The 21,154-nt window shown below is 45.3% G+C and overlaps 1 protein-coding gene across 2 annotated transcripts in view; it reads left to right on the top strand.

Annotated features, from left to right (window-relative positions):
• The window catches only part of RBP2 (retinol binding protein 2), a 28,490-nt gene extending 13,945 nt beyond the window's left edge, over window positions 1-14,545 (top strand). The window contains 3 exon segments of one of the 2 annotated variants that reach the window (NM_001194599.2): window positions 4,894-5,072; window positions 12,603-12,704; window positions 14,264-14,545. In NM_001194599.2, the coding sequence (NP_001181528.1) occupies window positions 4,894-5,072; window positions 12,603-12,704; window positions 14,264-14,314 (332 nt within the window). In that variant the 3' untranslated portion in view covers window positions 14,315-14,545. 2 annotated transcript variants of the gene reach the window in all.
• The last annotated feature ends 6,609 nt before the right edge of the window (window positions 14,546-21,154 follow it).

Raw genomic sequence — 21,154 nt, 5'->3', positions numbered from 1 at the left:
GAATAACCAACTCCATGAAAAATGCAGGAGGAAATGCTAAATACAGTTGGCAGGTAGAGGGGAGCAGTAAAACTGTTTGGCCTGGATAGCAGGTAAGGAAGGAGGCAAGAAAGAGTAGGAGGAGGCAAAGCTGGGGCTGGGCCTTATGAGATTTGGAAAGCTGGGACGAGAGTGAGGATTCAGAGCGCAACTGTTCAAGGGGTATATGGGAAAACACAAAGGACTCTAAGGAAATTGGCCTGTGAGATCAGGGGCTTCATAATGCTATTATGATGAGGGCAGCCTCCATTTACAGAGCCATGATTACAGGCTGCCAGCCACTGGGCAAAGCTCTTACAAATACCATCAAATTTGATCCTCACAAGATGATGCAGTTAATAATAGCTCCACATATGGCCACTGCCCTCTGCTGCTTTAGATCTGGAACCAAATGTCCAGTGATGAGACTGAAGCTGGACACACTTGGGGCAGAAGGAGAGAAATATGAGCTGGAGTGTGACATGCCAGCCTCTTGCCAGCTCCTCTGCACACCACAAGCATGTGCTTGTACTCACTAGAACAAGGAGGATGCTCTTCAGTGGCTTGTAGCAATTTTAAGAAAGGGTTCATTTTTTAAGTCGGAAATACTTGACCACTTGGTCCCACCTAAACAGGTCAGCAGTTACCTTGAAGAGAGAAAAATTAAACAGGTATTTTCATGATTGCAAGGCCAAGGTGGCTGAGATAAATGTGTCAGAAAGGGTTTGGTGAGCCTTTCCAGAGTAAGGTGTGTGGGACACCTGGCCGACTGCATGTTCCTCCACAGAGGGGCTCCGTGGCCGCCCAAGACTTTGAAAAGCTGCATCCTGTACCCTCCCTCCAACTTGGAGCTATAAAGTACCTTTCCTATGTTAAAGAATCTATGAAATTCTATAGGGCAGAAACCAGCTTGTCTTGGTTTTAATTCCTCATGTCCCAAACTTATTTGCTTATGAGCCCATTTTTTTGACCACTAAACATCTGATGGAGCTGTACCCCACGGCGAATACAATGGGGAAGTAGGGGCTCTGGGAATGCTGGCCAAGAAGACTAGAGGAATTCACAGAACCAAAGGCAGCTGAGAGACCATTCGTCTCAGCCCGCACCCCAAGCCTCGCAGGCTGTGTAGCTGGGACGCGCTCACGTACAATTCCATAAGCCACAGAGGTGAAGTTAAATGAGCTACCAGATGATATACCCAGCTGGAGTGTGATTGCTTCAGCTCTCACTTATTATACAGCCCTGGGCCTAGAAAACAATTGTCGTTTGGTTGGGGACAGTATGCAAGGGCTTTGGAAAACAAACTGCCTGAAACAGGGAGGGCTTATCCAACTGAATCCCACAGTCCCTGTGTCTCCAGAGAAAATTTAACAGAGTCAGAAATTACTAGTATCTTGGGCAGCCACGGAAATTGCACACATGGGGATGGTCTAACTGTGTTACCCCAGAGCTTGGGGAGCAGAGCACTAGCCCTAGAGACAGATCGTCCTAAGTTCAAGTACCATCTCAACTGCTTCCTCACCACATAATCCAGGGAAAGTGACACAACTTCTCTGAGGCAGTTTTTCTGCACTGGCAAAATGAAAATAAAATAAAACTTACCTTGTGGGTTTGTTTGAAGAATAAAGTGAGAAAGGTTTCCCAAGGGAGGTTACACCCTGAGCCACCATCCCTAGACACTGTCCCTAGACACAAAGGGACACCATCCCTAGACACAAAGAGGGTCTTAATTGCCATCTCAAATATTACCAAGAGTCCACACAGCATGGCTCTCAGATTCACCTTACCTAAAATTCAGTTCCCTATGTTTGCCCATAAAACTAGTTCACTCTTTTATTCCCTGGCTCTCACCTTGATCGTCCAAGCTCAGAACCACTGTTTCTTCCTTCCAACTCAATCTCTCTATACATCTATCCAATTACCAAGCCACTGTGATTGCTGCTTCAGCCATGTATGTTTAGAAAAGTAAACTAGCCTCTCTAGGTCTTACTTCATCATCTCTGACCTGACAAGTAGGCACTTAAACAGTACCTTTCAAAATTTTTAAACCATAGAAGTCTTTTTCCAAACAGCCTCCTATGGACAAAGTTCAAAATCTGAAATCACTGAGCTCTAACACCCAGAGATTCTAGGTCTGGGATAAGACCCAGAAATCTGCAATTTTACATTATCTCAGGTGATCCAGAAAGGGAACTAGCTTTGGGACCCACTGGTGAGTTCCTAGACATGGAAGGTACTCAACAAATAGTAGAGAATGAGAGGTGAGCAAGGCACTGGCATTTGTGCAGTAGTTCATGCCAAGTTGAACTTACTTCTCTTTTCAACTTAGGATACAGGCATATAATCCTTTTACCTTCCAGCTAGCTAATATTACTTAAAATTATTCCATCAGGCTCAAATCTGACTTTATACAAGTCAGGTTTGCTAAAGGAATACCCAGGGCCCTTCCTTATGCAGCTGTGATTCTGTTGTGGATTCAAATTGCTGACCCAAAGTGAGGTTCAAGTGGCCAATTTGGCCTCTCCTTGATTTTGGGGAGAAGGGGAGTAATAGTGAGTAAAGAAGGATTTTTTTTTTGAGATGGAATCTTGCTCTGTTGCGAGGAGTACAATGGCACAATCTTGGCTCACTGCAACCTCCGCCTCCCGGATTCAAGTGATTCTCCCACCTCAGCCTCCTGAGTAGCTGGGATTATAGGCACCCTCCATCATGCTCAGCTAATTTTTGTATTTTTGTAGAGACAGGGTTTCACCATGTTGGCCAGGCTGGTCTTGAACTCCTGACCCCAGGTGATCCACCCACCTAGGCCTCCCAAAGTGCTGAGATTACAGGCATGAGCCACCAGGTCCAGACGCAAAGAAGGAGTTTTAAAGGAAATGGGTCAGAAAGGAAATGGGGAGAGAGTGAGGAAGTGATGCTTGGCCACCATGGGAAGGGTAGCAGAGTTGTCAGTCTCCAAACTGACAGGAACTTCCTGAACTACCTGCTGCTCTCTCTCTCTCATGGTCACAATATAGTGTTTGTCCTGCACCAGACAGTGCACAACATGAAATGTCATCACTTACATATCATAAAGATGGCACTGCAGTTCTCAGAGAAATAGCACTTGAGAAATTTGAACTGTTCTTATTCTTGAGGTCATTATTATCCTTGGGTTTTAATAGAATAAATCCTAGTGTTTTTTAAAACCTTCTCAGTGGATTTTCTGAAAAAATATTAAATATTTAAATTGGCATCTAAAGATATCTGGAGAATTTACAGGCATAATGGGAATCAGATATCCGACTAAAGACCAAGAGAGATGATTTCATAACAAGGGAAGAAATTCAAGTATTTTCAGAACTATCCTCTCTTTCTAGATCTACTCCACAGGCCAACAACTTTTTGGCATGGCGGTAGTTGAGCCACATTTTATGCTTAACTAGGGGTTAGCTTCTTGTTATAATGTGCAACGGTTAGGACATTCAACACTCCTTTGGTTTGTTTCAACATTTTCATAATAAAAATGTAAACAATTATCAACCTATCCATTAAAAACAACAAACAGGTGTGGTGGCTCACGTCTGTAATCCCAGCACTTTGGGAGGCCGAGATGGGCAGATCACGAGGTCAGGAGATCGAAACCATCCTGCCTAAAATGGTGAAACCCCGTGTCTATTAAAAATACAAAAAATTAGCCGGGTGTGGTGATGGGCACCTGTAGTCCCAGCTACTTAGGAGGCTGAGGCAGGAGAATGGAGTGAACCTTGGAGGCAGAGCTTGCAGTGAGCAGAGATCGTGGCACTGCAGTCCAGCCTGGGTGACAGAGCCAGACTCCATCTCAAGAAAGAAGAAGAAGAAAGAAGAAAGAGGAGGAGGAGGAGGAGGAGGAGGAGGAGGAGGAGAAGGAGAAGGAGAAGAAGAGGAAGAAGAAGAGGAGGAGGAGGAAGAGGAAGAGGAGGAGGAGGAGGAAGAAGAAATCTCTGAACGAGTATTTATTGTCCAGAATATGTTTAAAACTACATTGGGGGCCAGGCATTGTGGCTCACACCTGTAATCCCAGCACTTTGGGAGACCAAGGCACATGGATCGCTTGAGCTCAGGAGTTTGAGACCAGCCTGGGCAAATGGTGAAACCCCATCTCTACAAAAATTACCAAATTAGCTGGGTATGGTGGTGTGCACCTGTTGTCCCAGCTACTTGGGAGGCTGAAATGGGAGGATCACCTGAGCCCAGGAGGTCAAGGTTGCAGTTAGCCAAAATCATGACACTGCACTCCAGCCTGGATGACAGAGTGAGACCATATCTTGAAAAAACAAAACAAAATAAAAAACAAAAAACAAACCTTTACTGGTGGCTAAGAACTGAGGCAAAACAGTCTGCTGTTAAAATGGAAGTTTGTAACTATCCCTCCCCACTGTGGACATTAACAAAAATTTCCTAAGTTTCATCTTTAACCATGATCAAAACTGGTGATTTCCAAAGTCTTTTTTCTTTTAAATCTTCAGATCTTTTTGTTCAGCAAACTCTTAGGAGGATGCCCAACGGGTCAGATAGAATAGAGGTGCTGTGATGTGTGTATGCATGTGTGTGTGTGGGGTGTGTGTGTGTGTGTGTGTGTGTGTGTGTGTGTGTGTTGGGGAGCTGCAGCTTAGGGGTGAGTCTTGCGTGCTACATCTCCCTCCCATCAGGGATCCTGAGGAGGTGCCAGGAGACTCCTAGGTTTCCCGGCAACTGCCCAACTTGGCCACAAGTAAGATGCTTGTTTCCCACTTAAGCAAAGACAGGTGGCCTATACACAATCTGTGTCTCTACTCTTGAATGTCTGGTCTTGTTAAAGAAATGAATGAGTCTGGCTGAGCACATCATAACCTCCACAATTCCCTTTGCCAACAGATATTGATTTTGCCACCCGCAAGATTGCAGTACATCTCACTCAGACGAAGGTTATTGATCAAGATGGTGATAACTTCAAGACAAAAACCACTAGCACATTCCGCAACTATGATGTGGATTTCACTGTTGGAGTAGAGTTTGACGAGTACACAAAGGGCCTGGATAACCGGCATGTTAAGGTACTGTCTGGGGCTAGTGTTTTTCACTCACACATTCTGTGCAGGGGCTGGCTATTTGGTATCATGGTGACAAAAAAATGTTAGAAACAACCTGGGAAAAATCAGGAAAGGAGGACCAGGATGGCCTTAATCATGCTGGCAATGAAAAATTATTGAAAGTTTAGTAGGAAAAGGCACGCCTAGGAGAGGTTAAGAGCTCAACCTCTCCAGGATCGAGGGCCAGGGCCTATGAGTCATATACAGCCATGGGCCTGGCAGGCAGAGGGAAGAGGGCAAGGTGGAACATCACAGGGAGGGACAGCACCTGTGCCCTCTGGGAGCCAGGGCACATGGAAAGGTGGCAGCCCTGCCCAGTGCCAGTCAAGCGCTGCCGTGGAGAAGCGAAGCCTGGAGGTGCCAGATTTTTTTTTAGGAGACATAAAGAAATCAGATGTTTTTATATAAAATATCTCAAATTTTTATGATTCTGCTGAGAAAGAGCAAATATAAAATAAATAAAACATCTCAATTATAGATTATCCCAGCTGATTTCATTTTTTTAGAAAAGAATGATCCAAATTAAACAAACAAAAAAAATCAGTAGGTTAAGTGAAGTCAAGATTTATCCAACCCTAATAACTTAGAGAAGCCTCTGGCAAGTGTGTGGCTCTGTCCTAGCATTGCCTTAACCGACAAGGGATAATCTAGGCAACTCTCCAGGTATCAGAAGGCCGGACTTTCGCTGTTTGAACTATTGAATATAGGTGGGACCCTGAAAGCAGGGAGAAACAACTCAAGTTTGCAGAAGAGGCAGTCCCTTGACCACAGGAGCTGTTTGCAAATAAGGCAGAGGCAGCAGGAAGAAGTGGAGAGATGCTGGGAAGGCAAGGGGAACACCAGCTCTCCCCAGCATCACTGTGTGGTATCCCAACCCAGTAACCAGCCCTCCTGCTCACATTCATGCTCAGTGTGCCTGTTTTTGATTTTCCAAATCAAATTACACCTGGTCAGTCCCCACCAAACAGGAATAGGAGAAATCCAATCTCAGTTGTATTTAAGGATTCCACCCAACCTTCCCATCATAACGAACCCCGGGGATACACAGTCCAAGAGATTTGGGAAGGTTCCTGGCTTGTCATTTATCATGGTTGCAATTGGCTGTTCACTGTCTATGCCCATGCATTTTATACAAGGGTGGGCAGTTTGAATATTCAAAGCATCCTCTCCCTCTGTGCCAGTTCAGCCACTGGAACTTCTGTCCTATCTCCCAAACTGAGGGAGGACAGAGCTGAGTACTCTGACCCAAGGTATCCGTACTGTCGCCTTCCCACCCCCGGCAAAGAGCCAGCTCTTCAAGTGCCACAACAAAGCAAGCAACACCCTCTGCCCTGCCCTGCCCCGCTCTCCATGAGTCCTGACCTTCCCAGGATCAGGCCACCACCCCGAGACTCTCACACTGTGCTTCCAGGAGCTCCTGCAAAGTCAGAGGTCTCAACTCTCCCCCAAAGCAATGGGCACAAGCTCTGATTCCTCTCCTGGGATGGGGAGGAAAAGCTGCTATTATTATTTGGTGACAATTTAAAGGCCAAGAGAGCTAGACACACTTGATTTCTCAGTCAAGTTGTCCTGTAGTATTGATAGTCGCAGCCATCAAGTCAAGGTTGAATTCTATTTAGTGTTCTTTGCTAAAGAAAAGTAAAGCATGATGGAAATTTTTCCATCAGAGCACTCTTGCATGAGAACTTAAGATTCTGGGCCCTGGAATGTCCACTTATGGAACCCCTCCCTGAGTGGATAATGGATCAACAAGCCTTTTCTGAACCTGTGAACCATCTGACTGAGAAGCCAATTCATCAGACACCAGAATTGCCAGGAAAATTGATCTCAGAATTTTCTGCATCACTCTGCTATTCCAACCCAATCAGTGCAAAATGTTTCATTTTCCTTCACCTTTCTGCTTTGGGTGTGGGCTCTTGAAAAGCAGGCCTGTCCTCTCTGAGTTGATCCTTTGTCACCTTTGATGGTAGAGAACTTGCTCTTCCTAAAATAAATCACCCTTCCAGCCCTTAATGGATTCCACATGTTAACACTACTCCTACCTTTCTTCTGCCTCTCCATGTTCCATTTTCTCCCCTCTCCAGAATCAGCAGTTAGCCCTGCAGAGAGAGAGAATCCTCTTTCCCACAGCTTGCCTCCTCTTTGCCTTCACTAGAAAACCAGAGTGAATGCACACACACACACACAAACACACACACACACACACACAGACACTCTCACACACCCTTGGTAGGGAGTGAGAAGTACCCAGGACAGTTTGTCCAGCCTCCAACAATGGGTCATTCCTGTGAGAATCACCATGCAGAGCAGATGCCCAAGGAACTACCTACTCCCTGTAACTTCACTGGAACCCTTCAGCTGGAAGGGGATGCTAGAGAGTGGGCAAATCTCTTTCTCAGATTGATTTTTTTTTTTTTTTTTTTTTTTTGAGACGGAGTCTCACTCTGTCGCCCAGGCTAGAGTGCTGGAGTGCAGTGGTGCAATCTTGGCTCACTGCAAGTTCAGCCTCCCAGGTTCATGCCATTCTCCTGCCTCAGCCTCCCAAGTAGCTGGGACTACAGGCACCCGCCACTATGCCTGGCTAATTTTTTGTATTTTTTTAGTAGCGACGGGGTTTCACTGTGTTAGCCAGGATGGTCTCCAATTCCTGACCTTGTGATCCATCCGCCTTGGCCTCCCAGAGTGCTGGGACTACAGGCATGAGCCACCGCGCCCAGCCTCTCTGATTAATTTCTTTCTTTCTTTCTTTCTTTTTTTTTTTTTTTTTGACAAGAGTTTCACTCTTTTTGCCAGGCTGGAGTGCAGTGGCGCAATCTCAGCTCACCTCAACCTCCACCTCCCAGGTTCAAGCAATTCTCCTGCCTCAGCCTCCCAAGTTGCTAGGATTACAGGTGTGCGCCACCATGTCTGGCTAATTTTATATATATATATATTAGAGATGGGGTTTCGCCATGTTGGTCAGGCTTGTCACGAACTCCTGACCTCAAGTGATCCACCTGCCTCGGCCTTCCAGAGTGCTGGGGTTACAGGCGTGAGCCCCCATGCCTGGCCTGTCTGATTAATTTCTGTTGCCCACACTTGGTGGCATGCCTGAGTGAACACCTACACACGTGTGTGAGTGTGAGAGTGTGTGTGCTACTCCTCATGCTATTGTTTTCCAGGGCTCCACATCTCAGCTACGTGGTCACCCTTACAAGCCCTCTGGAATCTCCCCACTCGGCAGTGTGGAGGAGAGGTAGATGTTGTGCCCTGTAGTGCCCAGTTCTATGCCAGCCCAGGGCAGAAGCAATGAAACCACATTGATCACAGAGTCAGTTCTCCTCTGAGGAGTCAGGGACCCCCCTCTTTCCTTCCTGTGTGTTCCATGTATTCCCAACTTCCTATCCTGGCTGATTTCTAAGAGAAGTTACAGCCCCTTTCAAAACTACACAAGCTACCCCAAAATAAAATTAAATTTAAAATAAGTAATTGATAGCCATGGAATGGAATGTGGAGTATATGCAGCCATGAGAAAGGATGAAGGACAGACTCATGCTACAACCTGGATGAACCTGGAAAATGTGCTAAGCGAGAGAAGCCCCACACAAAAGGCCATGTATTGTGTGATGTATATGAGACATCTAGAATAGGCAAATTCATAGAGAGAGAAAGTGGTTGCCCAGAGACAGGGGATAGAGGAAATGAACGGTGACTGCTAATACATAGGGGTTCCTTTTGGGGCAGGAAGAAAATCACCTGGATTTAGATACAGTGATGGTTATGCAACGTTGCGGAATAAAAGCTACTTAATTGTGTATCTTAAAAGGGTGAATTTTATATTTTGTGAATTATATCTCAATAATGAAATAAGTAATTGAAATTGGGGCAGATGGTAAGGTCAGGGAAAAGCAGGGATAGACAATGGCGGTTAGAGCCAATAATGCCATTCTGATGGCAGAAGAAGATGGGAGCCCCCAGAAGAGGAGTGGCAGACAGGGGCTGCCAGAGGAGGGGCCCTGGAGGCAAACCAAAGAACTCTTAAGTGAGGTAAAGTGCACTGAGAAGGGTTGAGCATGTGAATACTGTCCTTCAATGCTCTTAAAGAGCTGTCATTTTCCTTTAAAAAAAAAAAAGTGTTGGCGAGTAATTCAAACTTACAGAAAAGTTACAAGAATATAACAAAGAACACCTGTATACCCTTTACCAAGAGTTACCACATTACATTTTGCCCCTTTGCTTTATCATTTGCACATGCTTTCTCTCTAATATACAAATATTTTTTTCTGAACAATCAGATGCCTTAGCCCTAAATAGTTCAGTATGTATTTCCTAAGAATTAAGATATTCTCTCGTAAAACTGCAATATACTTATCAGCTTCTATAAGTTTAACATTGATACAGTGCCTGTATCTAATTTATCATAAAGGGCTGTTTTAAGCAATGTTAGCTTTGGAAACTGTGATAGTGGAAAGCATGGTGGGAGCCCAGGTTTCTTCTTTAATTCTGTGTACAGCTATCTGCCCTTGGAATGTACCCCTTCTTTATCCCTTAGCTGAGAACCAAGGGCTTTCCTCGCTTGTATCCATTTCCTCAACCTGAGGATCTTTTAAGGCAATTGAGCCCCTTTTTAAAATCTTTTTTGATGCAGGGAAGAAGGGCACCAACTAAAAGCAAATTAAATTGAGAAATTTTTGTTCATTTAACTATTCTCTTCTTTCTGCTTCTTATTATTTTTCTATAGGAATAAGGCTATAATATTGTAAGTATTACCATAATTTATTGGTAACCAATTTACTTTAGGGTCAGAACAACTTTTAATCTTGCTGTCCAATATGAGTTATTAAAATAAAATATTAGGACAAGCCCCATGCACTAACATTTTTCTCCTTCCTTCTTCCTTCCTTCCACAAAATTTGCTAAGCCCCTTCTACATGCCAGGGCTAAGTCAGTAGCTAGTGATAAAATGATGAATCAGACGCCCTCTCCTGCTTTCAGGAATTGCAAGCCTCCTTGGGAAGGCAGACAACTAAATGAACAATGACCATACAGTGTCCATATTGATGGACGTGTGTGCACTCTGGTAGGACCATAGAAACTAAGGCAAGGAGGCAAATGGATTTACTTCAACATTATGTTTCAACAAACAGAGATTCATTCAACAATGCTGGTCACTGTGCTGAGGCTGGTGTTACAGAAATGAACAGCAGATACAGCATCTTCTTTCATGGAGCTTACTGTCTACTGGGGGAGACAGGCATCAATTCAACCAACATGTATTTGATGTCTATCATGTGTGAGGCAATCTGAGAGTGAGGAGGACAGACGACACCGTCCTTGCCCAAATTGAAGACATGAGTCCTTTCTCATCTGTTTAGAGGAAAACTCAGAGTCCAAGGCTCGTCATAAGAAAAAGCAAATTATTATTCCAGACAACATCTTATTCGCAGAAGAGCAAGGAAGGCAACCTATGAAGTGAGCTTCTCCAAGACCTTTAAAGATGTGAGGCTTAGGATGGTCCTAAAGGAGGAGGAGACCTTTTTATCCTTTAGAAAACATGTAGAATTTTATTTTCAAATTAGCTTTGAGAATATGAATATATGCAGATGGTTGAAAAAAATCAAAAAGTAAAAAGTAAAATTTTCTTTCTTTCCTAACCCCCAGCCACTCAGTTCTCTCCTCAGGGACAATCACTATTAAGGGTTTCTTTTACTTCCTTGCAGGAAACATGTACAAACACATGCATGCATACATACTCCCCCCTCCCTGCTTTATGCATTTGACTCTGCTCCTTGCTTTTTCGACTTAAACCATACACTACGGCTATATTCTTTCAATGACTGCATAGCAGGGATGAACCATACCATATTTAACTAGCCACCCACTGACAGAATTTACGAAGCTTCTAGTCGTTTGCTGTAACAAACAATGCTGTGATGCACTGGGGAGTAAAATGAGGAGGAATAAAATTGTACATAAAGTATATAATATGGTCAAGGTCAAATATTATTTTAGAAATAGGTAGATTTAACAATCTGTAGAAAACACATTTGCACAAAAAAAACAGGCCCAAATGTACAAGGACACTGGGGAAAAAAACACAGGTCAGTTTATCACCAACTGGGTTTACAAGATACCAAGAACAGTAAACATCTGGTCCTTAGCATAATATTGTTCAGAGAGGCATAATGTAGTTTGCACATACTTGGAAGAAAATCAGCTAGCATCAGGGTTATCCTGAAGAACAGCACAGACACAGAACCATTCTTCAGATGGGAATGATGTAATCATTTTAGGAAGGGCATGCCTAATTTGGGCACAGAAGTGGTCGGCCCTGTAGGACCACCTAGGGGTAGTACAGATTATAGCAGGTATTAGGAGGGGTAAAAGTGGGGAACAGAAGGAGGAGAAATTTGAAGGGTAAATAGTTTGTAAATATGTACACAGGGGTTTGAGCACTCTTGTGATTCAGCAGGCCTGCGGCTTCTCCAACCTGCTGGCCACTGTGGCCTGGCTGTTCAGCACACGGTCTGCTGCTGCCCCTGTGCTATTAACCAGTTGGCATTGCTGCTGGGAGGAACCCAAGAACCAGGAGAAGGTCCACCCATCTGGTTCTGGATAAGAAAGCAGTACTGGAGCCATCTGGGCAACCCCCTGATTATTTAGGGAGCTCCCCTGCCTTTATTGCTGTCCTACAGTGGGCAGTTCTCACAGTGTGATTCCTGAAGGAAAATTCCCAGAAGTAGAATTTCCAGATCAAAAAGTATATGCAATTTTATATATTGAAAGGTGATATAAAATTGCCCTCCAAAGAGATTTACACCAATTTATATCCCCATGTGCTGTAAGAGAGAGTGCCTGCTTCTCTACTATCCCTCCAATTTAGTGTATTATCAAACTCTTTGATCTTTGACCATATGACGAATTGTATCTGAAAAACAAAGTCTTCATTTGCATTTGCCTTTATAATGTGTGAGGCTGAATATCTTTTTCTTATGTTTAGAAGCCATGTGCTAGGGCTCTTTCCCCCTGGTAAGCTATTGGTTCCTGTTCTTTGTTAGCATGAACGATTAAGTTAATGACATTTTTCTTATTGATTTACAGGAGCCCTTTATATATATAAGGAAATCAAATCTGATATGTTATCATTTTCCCTCAGTTTTTTGTTTCTCTGTTGACTTTAAGGTATTTTCCCCTTCCAGAAATTTTACATCATTATATAGTGAAATTTATCATCTTCTTCCCACTGATTTGAAATGCTATCTTTACCATAAGGAAAAATGGAAGAGTTGAATTCCTTAAAAGAAAACGGAGCAAGCCAAGATAAGCTGGCTTGGCTGGAATGGAGGGTGTATGTGAAAAATGACATTGGAAAGATCTTGGCTCCCTGAGGCTGAGGGTTCTGCCCTTTGAGCAAGCAGGACCCTGAAATGGCTGCAGGAATTGCAGCTACAGGTTTAGATGTGTTCAGTCCCTCAAGACCTTATGTTTGATTTGCCTGGGAATCTGTCTTTACAGTCACTGGTCACCTGGGAAGGTGATGTCCTTGTGTGTGTGCAAAAGGGGGAGAAGGAGAACCGTGGCTGGAAGCAGTGGATTGAGGGGGACAAGCTGTACCTGGTAAGTACTGGGGTCTGCTCAGCTCCTCTCCATTGTGCTTACACACACTACTGTGGTCACCTAGCCAGGCGCTTTGACAAGAAAAATGGCCCTGCACTCCTACCCCGAGCTCCAGCCAAATGCATGTGGTCATATAGTCAGGAAGCCATTCCCATCTGGCTCAGGGGACTCCAGGAAGAAATCTATATGGCTGTTTCTGTGAACAGCTGCAATTCAAAAGAAAGTTCAGAATGCTGAGTTAGGAAGCAGAGATCCAAGGAGAAATACAGGGAACCTGCTAAAGACCAGCTGGGGAGAAATGTGAGCCACAGAATTTAGATGCCCTGGAGGAGGGTGGGACAGGGCTTTCTCATAATGATGGGAGCCTGGGAGAGGGAGTGGGGTAGGGAAGAGGCGGGACCCACTCTGCCTGGGAACTGCCACAGGCATTGACCTCTCTCCATAAGATATGTCCTCCTGACTCCAAAATATTTTAGGTTAATTTGGTACTAGAACAGAGCAGTAGGAACAATAACTGATATCCTTAAATATCTTATACCTGTTGAGACAGCTTAATTTTTCATTCTTCAATCTTCAAGGCACTTTTTGGGTTCAGCATTCAAATGGCGAAAAATCTTTCACTCCTTCATCCTTTTTCGCTCATTTGTAAATGAATGGCCCATTCAGTGAATGGCTCTTCATTCATTAATTCACTCACTTTGGAATCAGGCAGGTACCTGGCTCCAATGTCAGTATTCAGGTAGCCACGGCGCCCTTCACAGCCAGCCTTGCTTCACCTGAGATCTTTATTTTGAAGGCAATGTCAGCTGATGATATATGGGAGGCATTCATCGTGTTTTCCACTGATGGCTTTCCCTACCTGCACTGGTTTGGATGATGGATTTTTCTAATTGTAATACAATCCCCAGTGGTCCCTGTGGCTTAGACAATGAATTCATAGTCAACTGCAATGATCGTGGTGGTCCTTCCCACACTCATGTTTTTCCCTCCTCCGTCGAGGATGAGTGAGGGTCAAATAAGGCCTGGGGCTCCCTCTATCTGGATGAAAAACAGGACCTTGTCGGCTGCACAGGCAAGCCTGGGAAAGCCCTTCTGTGCCTCACACCCTGCGGGTACCTGTGCCACCACACGCCACTATTCTAATCACCAGAGGCCAGAAAGCCAGGTTAGGGGGGCAGCTCACCGGCCAGCATCTTTTCAGGCCCTTACCTTCCAAACACTTCTCCACACTAGGTCCTTTCCTTCCTCATGGCTTCGCTGCCTTTTATAAATTAGGCCATGTTACTTTAATCATGGGAGTAGGAGAAATCCTGCCCAAGAGGGTCATTTCTTTGCATTTTTCATTTCTATAGTTGTTCAAGCTCCATTCAAGGGTCAAAATCAAATTACTGCTACCTGCAGGGCATGTCCGCTGATTGGGTCTGTGAGATGCACTTTGCCCAGAAAGCCTAAGTGTCCTCTTTATTCCAACCTCCCACCCCCAGATACCAAGGGGGCTGAGAGCTGGGCAGAAGAAAGGCCTGGCTTGTTAGCTCCTCACCCACTTTCTGACGTTGCAGGAGCTGACCTGTGGCAACCAGGTGTGCCGTCAAGTGTTCAAAAAGAAGTGATAGCAACGCGGGAGGCCTGCCAAGCACGAGCTACCCACTGCCCACACTGAGTGTCTATTGGCTTTGAGAAGCAGCTATGGAGACCTTCCCACTCTTGACAGAGCCCCATTAAGGCATCTGGATGGGTTTTAAAGAGAATGCGTATGTAACAGTGATAGACATATTCTCCTCCTTTAAAACCTAGCATTAAATGGAAAAACAAAAATTACTACCATATTTTGAAACCCTTTATATCGATCTCCATTTATTTCTAGAGCGTCAGTTTTACCCACAGACAGAAGAGATGACTGTCTGTGTGGTTTTTGCATGTTTATTAATTTGTTTTAGTTTATTTTATTTTGTTTCTTTTTTCTTAGCTTGTTTGTTGGTTTGTGGGGGACATGGCGGGTGGGGAGGAGGGTATTTTACCTAGAAACATTCTGTGGCCAACACAGCATCTGCTACTGATTCTTGAACATCCTCGTTTGAGACTCATTCCTTTGGATAGCACATTATTTCTCCAAAGTTCTATTTTAGGATACATATGCCTCCCAGTCTGCACCTTGCCCTGAGCAGCCTGGGCAGAGTTATTGCAACAGATCTGCAGTGCCAGCTGCTCTTGGCCCAAGCCAGCCCTCTGTCCATCAGCCCTGTGCTACAGAGGGGGTCACTAACCACACGTCTACTCAGGCTCAGTGTAGCTCAACTACTGCCACATGCCAGGTGCCACCAGCTCTGGGGCCAGGAGGCCTGAGTTCAAGTCCTGCCCCTTCACTTCTTAGCTGGGTGACCATGGGCCTGTCATTTAGCCTCTCTGTCCTCATTTTCCTCTACCATGATATGGAGAAGAGATAAAACTATCATCTCCTCCACTGGGCCACTGTGAGGATTAAGCAATTTAAAACATGCAATGTGCTTGCAAAGGGCCCTGGTATGTGGTAAGGATTCAGTCCCTGTTAGCCCTGGTCCTTCTGCTGAGTTACCCCCTCCACAGTCTCAGAGGTCCTGGTGAGCAGATGTTAAATAGATAGGTCAATACTTCCACAACCTTGTGGTGCCTTCAGAACATTACGTTCATTATTCTGAGCAGAATTGTATTTTGCTGCTGGGTACACAGATGTAATAGCGCACCTGGAAGAACAGAGTGGTTAATGCAGACGGATTTGTGGTGGATCATTCACGGGGTCCTAAGTTCATGGGGTCCTGCAGGTAAAAGGCATATCCTTCATCGTTCTGTCCCACCATGAGGCAAGCATTCCCTTTGTAAGGCAGGTTTATCCCCAGAAGGGTAGCACATGGTGTTAGCACACTTTGGTATGATTTGAACGATCAGATCTTTTCATTGATTCTGAATATCCTAAATGGGATTAGGGGAAGGGATAGAAAGGCTGCAATCCAGCCATGTGGCCCAGGGCCAGTCTTGGCTCAAGCCCTTTGATCAAGCCATCATGCCATGGGCCTCCTGGCAAGCTGTGCTCCCAAACAACCACGCCATGTTCCTGCAGCAAGAAAGCCAGAAGAGTGCCTGGCTGGAGCCTCATGTTGGCTGGGAGAACAGAGGAGGCGGAGTTCTCTCACATGCGTGGCCTTTTTGGTCAAGTCAGTGAGAGGTGCTGGGGAGAAAGGGGAGCTTCCTGAGGAAGTGCAGACCCCCTCTCCTGGGGCAGACAGGGAACCAAGTAGAGGTACCGATGAAGTGGACCCTTTGTCCCCACCTTCCTAGAGCTTCCCCAAGAGTCCATCCCCACTCCTATCACTCCTGCCAGGCTTGCCCTTGCTCACCACACGTTCAAATGACCTCTCATCTGTCCCTCAAGAAAACCCTATTGAATGAGGTTGTGTCTGAAGCCCACTGGGGACTCACTGTAAAGTATTCCGTGCAGGTAAGGGGTTAGTATTTATTAATGATTTTTGATCCTGGGTTTTGCAAAGTGTATTCTAGGAGATATTAGTCCCTAAGATTCCATGAAAAGGTTTATGGTCAAATACATTTGGAGAACTATATCCCCTTCCTAGAAATTCATAATGAGAATTAGCATTTTTAAAGCTCTGACAAGTCCTCCAGCAAAGACATCCAGTCTGAAACCGTGGAATCTCCTTCACCCAGAAGAGTTCCACATCCACGGGGTGCTTTGGAAGTAATGAACTCATTCCCAACATGTGCACGCCACTTTTTCAATTATACATGGCAACAATATACTTTAAAACTCTCATTTTCCAAGTGGGATAGTCTCAGTACATTTTTTCCACAAATGAAAAGTAACTGAATGAATTAGTTTACATATAGTATGAAAGACTCGTAGTGGCTGTATTCATTCTACTGATAATTCTTTTTCAAAGAAGATGCATCTGAACTCAAAGTAGTAGAGTTTTAGCGCCCATTGAAAAGCCTGGGCATCTGTTTTGGGCCAGAGCCTTCTTTTCATTCCAGCACTCACTGTGGATAGGATAAGTCAAGTTGCCTCTCTCATATTTCTGGTCCCTCAGCCTGTTTGAGAACCAAACCATGGCAGGAATGCTTTACTCCAGCACCAACAAGCCTAGTCGGGAGTAGAGTAGAAAAGATTAACTTTTAAGACCCATCTGGGGCTTATACTGAGGACAGGGCAGGCCAGTGGGAAGCACTCTTGGAACCTCAAAACCCCACCTCCAGGGAGTATCATGAGAGACATTGGGGTTAGCTCTTAACCAGTGGCGCCTGTTCTTGAAAGTTAAAGAAAACCTGTCCTTGAAAGTTAAAACAAACAAACAAAAAAATCCAGGCTCACAAATGGGCAGCATTGCAGGGTGGCTCAAGCTTGGACTTTGGCATCAGCCCTTGGTTTGAACATGGACCTTGTCATTCTCCAGCTGTGTGACTATGCAGCAGTTACTTCCCCTCTCTGAGCCTCCCCTTTCTCATCTGTAAAGTGAGCATTATAGAACCTGCTACATAGGGAGTCATAAGGATTGAATAAGACCCTGTGGTACAGTGCCTGAAACAATAGTCAATTCTCTCCCTATACACAGATTCTCCTCCCCAATCCCATATATTTATCAATATTAATACATATATGATGACATGATGATTTCCTTCATGAAAATTCTTTGCTTTCTAAGAGTTTTAAGACTGAGATCACTTACTGTAGTCATTTCCAAAGGTGAAGATCAAACAGAAGGACTTAATAAAAACACAAATTCCTGCCCCCTCCCCTGCTCCTCTAATCTGGTTCTGAGGTCAGGGACAGGGGTCTGGAATCTGTACTGTTTCAAGCTCCCCAGGCGAGCCCTCTGCAGGTGTTAGCAAGTACACTGGTAAATCCTGCCTCATTCATCCAAAGCATGATCATTTTAAACATATTTACCCACATATGCACACCCACATACTTAAGCAAAAGCCCAAGTCCACCTCCACTGGTGAGTAGAGTCAGTGGTCAAAGGTCATGTGAACCACGCACACATCTTTCTGCTGATGCAGTATTAGGGCCCCTGACTGTGTCCAATGAGTCCTGTAAGAGAAGCGACGTCACCCTCTCTAGAGCAGCTTCATAATGGGGGAGATGTTTAGGCCCTGGATAATGGCAGTGGGTGATGGGAACAGGGTGATGGGAGCAGGCGGAGAAGGAACCAGCACAAGCAAAGGCACGAGGCAGAAAAAGGCAAGGAGGGTTGGGGAGAGGTGGGGTGGGGGTTCTTGCCCATGGTGGAAGGCAGGAGGACCAGGATCTGGGGGGCTGTTCTCTCAGGCTCAGGTAGGTCATGAACACTTGTTTGGCCTCAGTCGGTGCACCATGAGAGCCGGATCTTCTCAGGAGAGTGATGTGTCTGGGATTCTGCGGCTCAGAAAATGATACCCCAAAGTATGGCACTTTGGTGTGCTGAGTACTTTGAACTAAAGGATATTGGAAGACCTCAGAATCAACCTCAGAACCGTGGTCTCTTTGACTTCCTGCTTCCTAACTCTCACCCTTCATTTCTCCCTCAAAGAAAGTCACAGAAACATAATTCCTTGTCCCCTAGGTGGGTCATAAAAACTGGAACCCCTCTCCCGCAAACCAAGCCATGAACCCTGGAAATACAACTCTCATCTCCTCCTTTCTGTCTAGAAGGTGGCCATAAAGAAATTCTCTGACCTACCCTTATCTGATATTAGATCATAAGACCCTCATTCCAGAGGGGTCCTGCATCATACCCAGAAGGAAGAAATGCTACAAAAGAGAGGCCAAGAAGAACCTGAGTAGACAGGCCTTGCTGGGTTTTCCCATTCAGTCTATTACTACTGGATTATACCCTTTTTGTCCAATACAAAAAGAGTACATGGCTATCTGCTCTTCATCATCAAACCTAAGCATACAAAGTTTCCCCTGGGTCTTGGGGTCTACATTTTTGAAGTCTCCCATATCACATAAAAGTTTGATTAAATAAATGTGTTATGCTTTTCTCTTGTTAACCTATCTTTTGTTCTTGGAGTGTGGTGGGGAGGAAAGATGTCACTCCTTTTCGTCCCTAGGAGGACATGAACCAGGAATGCACTGCAGTCATTGTTGACAGGACAGATGAAGGTGGGGAGAGGAACCCAGGATCAAGTATTTCAGGAGAGAAGCAGTGAAGGTCCCATATTAGGGATAGGGAGTGGTCACAGGAAGGAAGGGAAGAATAAGAGAGGTGCTTTAAGGAGCTGCCACACTAGGCAGGGCTACACAAATCTCACAAAGGAGATGAGGGCATAAAGATGGTTGTGGGTGTGGGGACGGGGGAGGACAAATACACACAACACAGCTCAGCAGTGGTAGAGGGAGAGGGGGATGCCAAAGGGAAAATCACGTGTTGGGTTAGGCCTGTTGTACATGAGGTGACAGAGCAATGACTGCAAAGGTCAGCATGCTCTGTCTCCCTCAACCACTGCCACCCTCCAATGGCTAATTGTTACCCCCTTCAGGAGTCCAGCTGCTGCTGCTGGCTGAAAAGGGAGGAAGGTTTTGGCTGGGGCCAGAGCTGATGAAGCAGTGACTGCCAGTTTTAAGGCTGGGAGATGATGATGTCACAAGGGATAAGGGGAGCAAGAGAAGGGATGGGAGGGGAGAATGAGGGAGAAGAGAAAGGAGGAAGGAGGAGAAGAGAGAATGTTGTGGGGAGAGGAAAGGAAACAGGGGAGAGGTGAAGAGGAAGGGATGAAGGGGTAGAGGAGGAGAGAAGATGGGAAAGGAGGTGAAAGGGTAGGAGGAAAGGGAAGTGAAGAGGAAGGTAGAGGAACGATAGAGGGAGGAGGAAGGGAGAGAAGAGAGAAAGAGAAAGGAGAAAAGAGCAGAGGAGGAGGAAAGAATGGGAAAGAGGAAAGCAGGAAAGAGGATAAGGCAAAGGGAGAAGAAAGAAGAGGAGAGGGAAGAGGAGGGAGAAAGACTGGAACAAGTAAGAAGAGGGGAGAGAGAGAAGAGAAGCTTGGCAAGAACACCTGCTCCTCACCAGCAAGGACTGAAAAGAGGAGCAGATGGGAGCTATGTCTTGACTACCCAGGGTTCACAGACCACAGTCAGAGCAATAGCAACTGAGACACACCCCAGGGGCTTTCTGTAGCCTCTGTTGTTTTCTGCTCCAAAGCACAGGAAGATTCATTTTAGAACAACTAGGCAATTAAAGCAGAGCTAGTGCACCCACAGGAGGCTCATTCTGGGCCCTCAACTGGTCTTCAAGGCAAGGCATAGATCCAGGTTGTAGGAGTAATCCTTTGTTAAGTACCTCCTCTGTCCTTATTTGAGCTCTTTCCAGGACTAGGATGTAGGTGCCCATTCAGACCAGGTGAAATACTCAGCCAAAGTCCCATATTTGGTAAGTAGCAGAGGCAGAATCTGAACCCAGGGGTTCTGTCTCCAGAGCACTAAGGCCCTCCACACAGGAGGCAACCCCGGGCAGGGACAGGGCAATCCTTCCCCCAGCAATCTCCAGACTCCTGGCATCTTCAGAGACCTCTAATTCCATTTCTTCCCAATCATTTGAAACCAAGTGTGTTAGACGGTTTTTGCATTGCTATAAGTACCTGAGACTGGGCAATTTATAAAGAAAAGAGGTTTAATTGACTCACAGTTCTGCAGGCTGTACAAGTATGGCTCCAGCATCTGCCTCCAGTAAGGGCCTCAGGCAGCTTATAATCATTGCACAAGGCAAAGGGGGAGCCAGTGATGTCACATGGTGAGAAGGGGAGCAAGAAAGAGTCAGGGAGAGGTTCTGGGCTCTTTTAAACAACCAGATCTCACAAAAATAACCAAGTGAGAACTCACTTATCACCAAGGGGATGGCACTAAACCATTCATAATGAATCCATCCCCATGATCCAATCACCTCCCACCAGACCCTACATCCAACATTGGGAATCACGCTTCAACATGAAATTGGTGGGGTGGGGGTGGTGGGGACAAACATCCAAACCATATCCCCAAACTTTATTTTTCTGAAATTAGCATTCACTTTAGGTCTCCTTTGAGACCAATGCCACTGCAGACAGGTGGTCATCGAAAGTCACTTGTTTGCATTTTCCCTTCCTGGAGTGGAGTGGTGGGGAGAGGTAGGTCCCACCTCTGTGCAGAGCCTAACAGAGCTGACAGAAGGACTGGCCTCCTGGAGCTGAGTCTTCCACTTAAACCTGCTCTTTTCATTCATGATTTGTGATTGGTTAGAAGGGCAGGGATTGGGGAAATTTAATTTTGGCTCCCTGATTACACTTGTTGTGTAGACAGATACAATTAGAATCTGGGGCTTAAGAAAATGAAATAGAAATGAACTAGACAGAATTTTCAAGAACTTTAAACATTTGATCACTACTTTTCTGGGGCTGGTGCTCACTGTAATTGCTCCTCATGCTTCTGGCTTGCTGAAGCTACAGAAAGC

This window comes from Macaca mulatta, chromosome 2, assembly GCF_049350105.2.
Source record: "Macaca mulatta isolate MMU2019108-1 chromosome 2, T2T-MMU8v2.0, whole genome shotgun sequence".
NCBI classification, from domain to species: domain Eukaryota; kingdom Metazoa; phylum Chordata; class Mammalia; order Primates; family Cercopithecidae; genus Macaca; species Macaca mulatta.
Note: the sequence above shows the minus strand (reverse complement) of the source record. Positions and strands in the feature narration are given on the sequence as shown.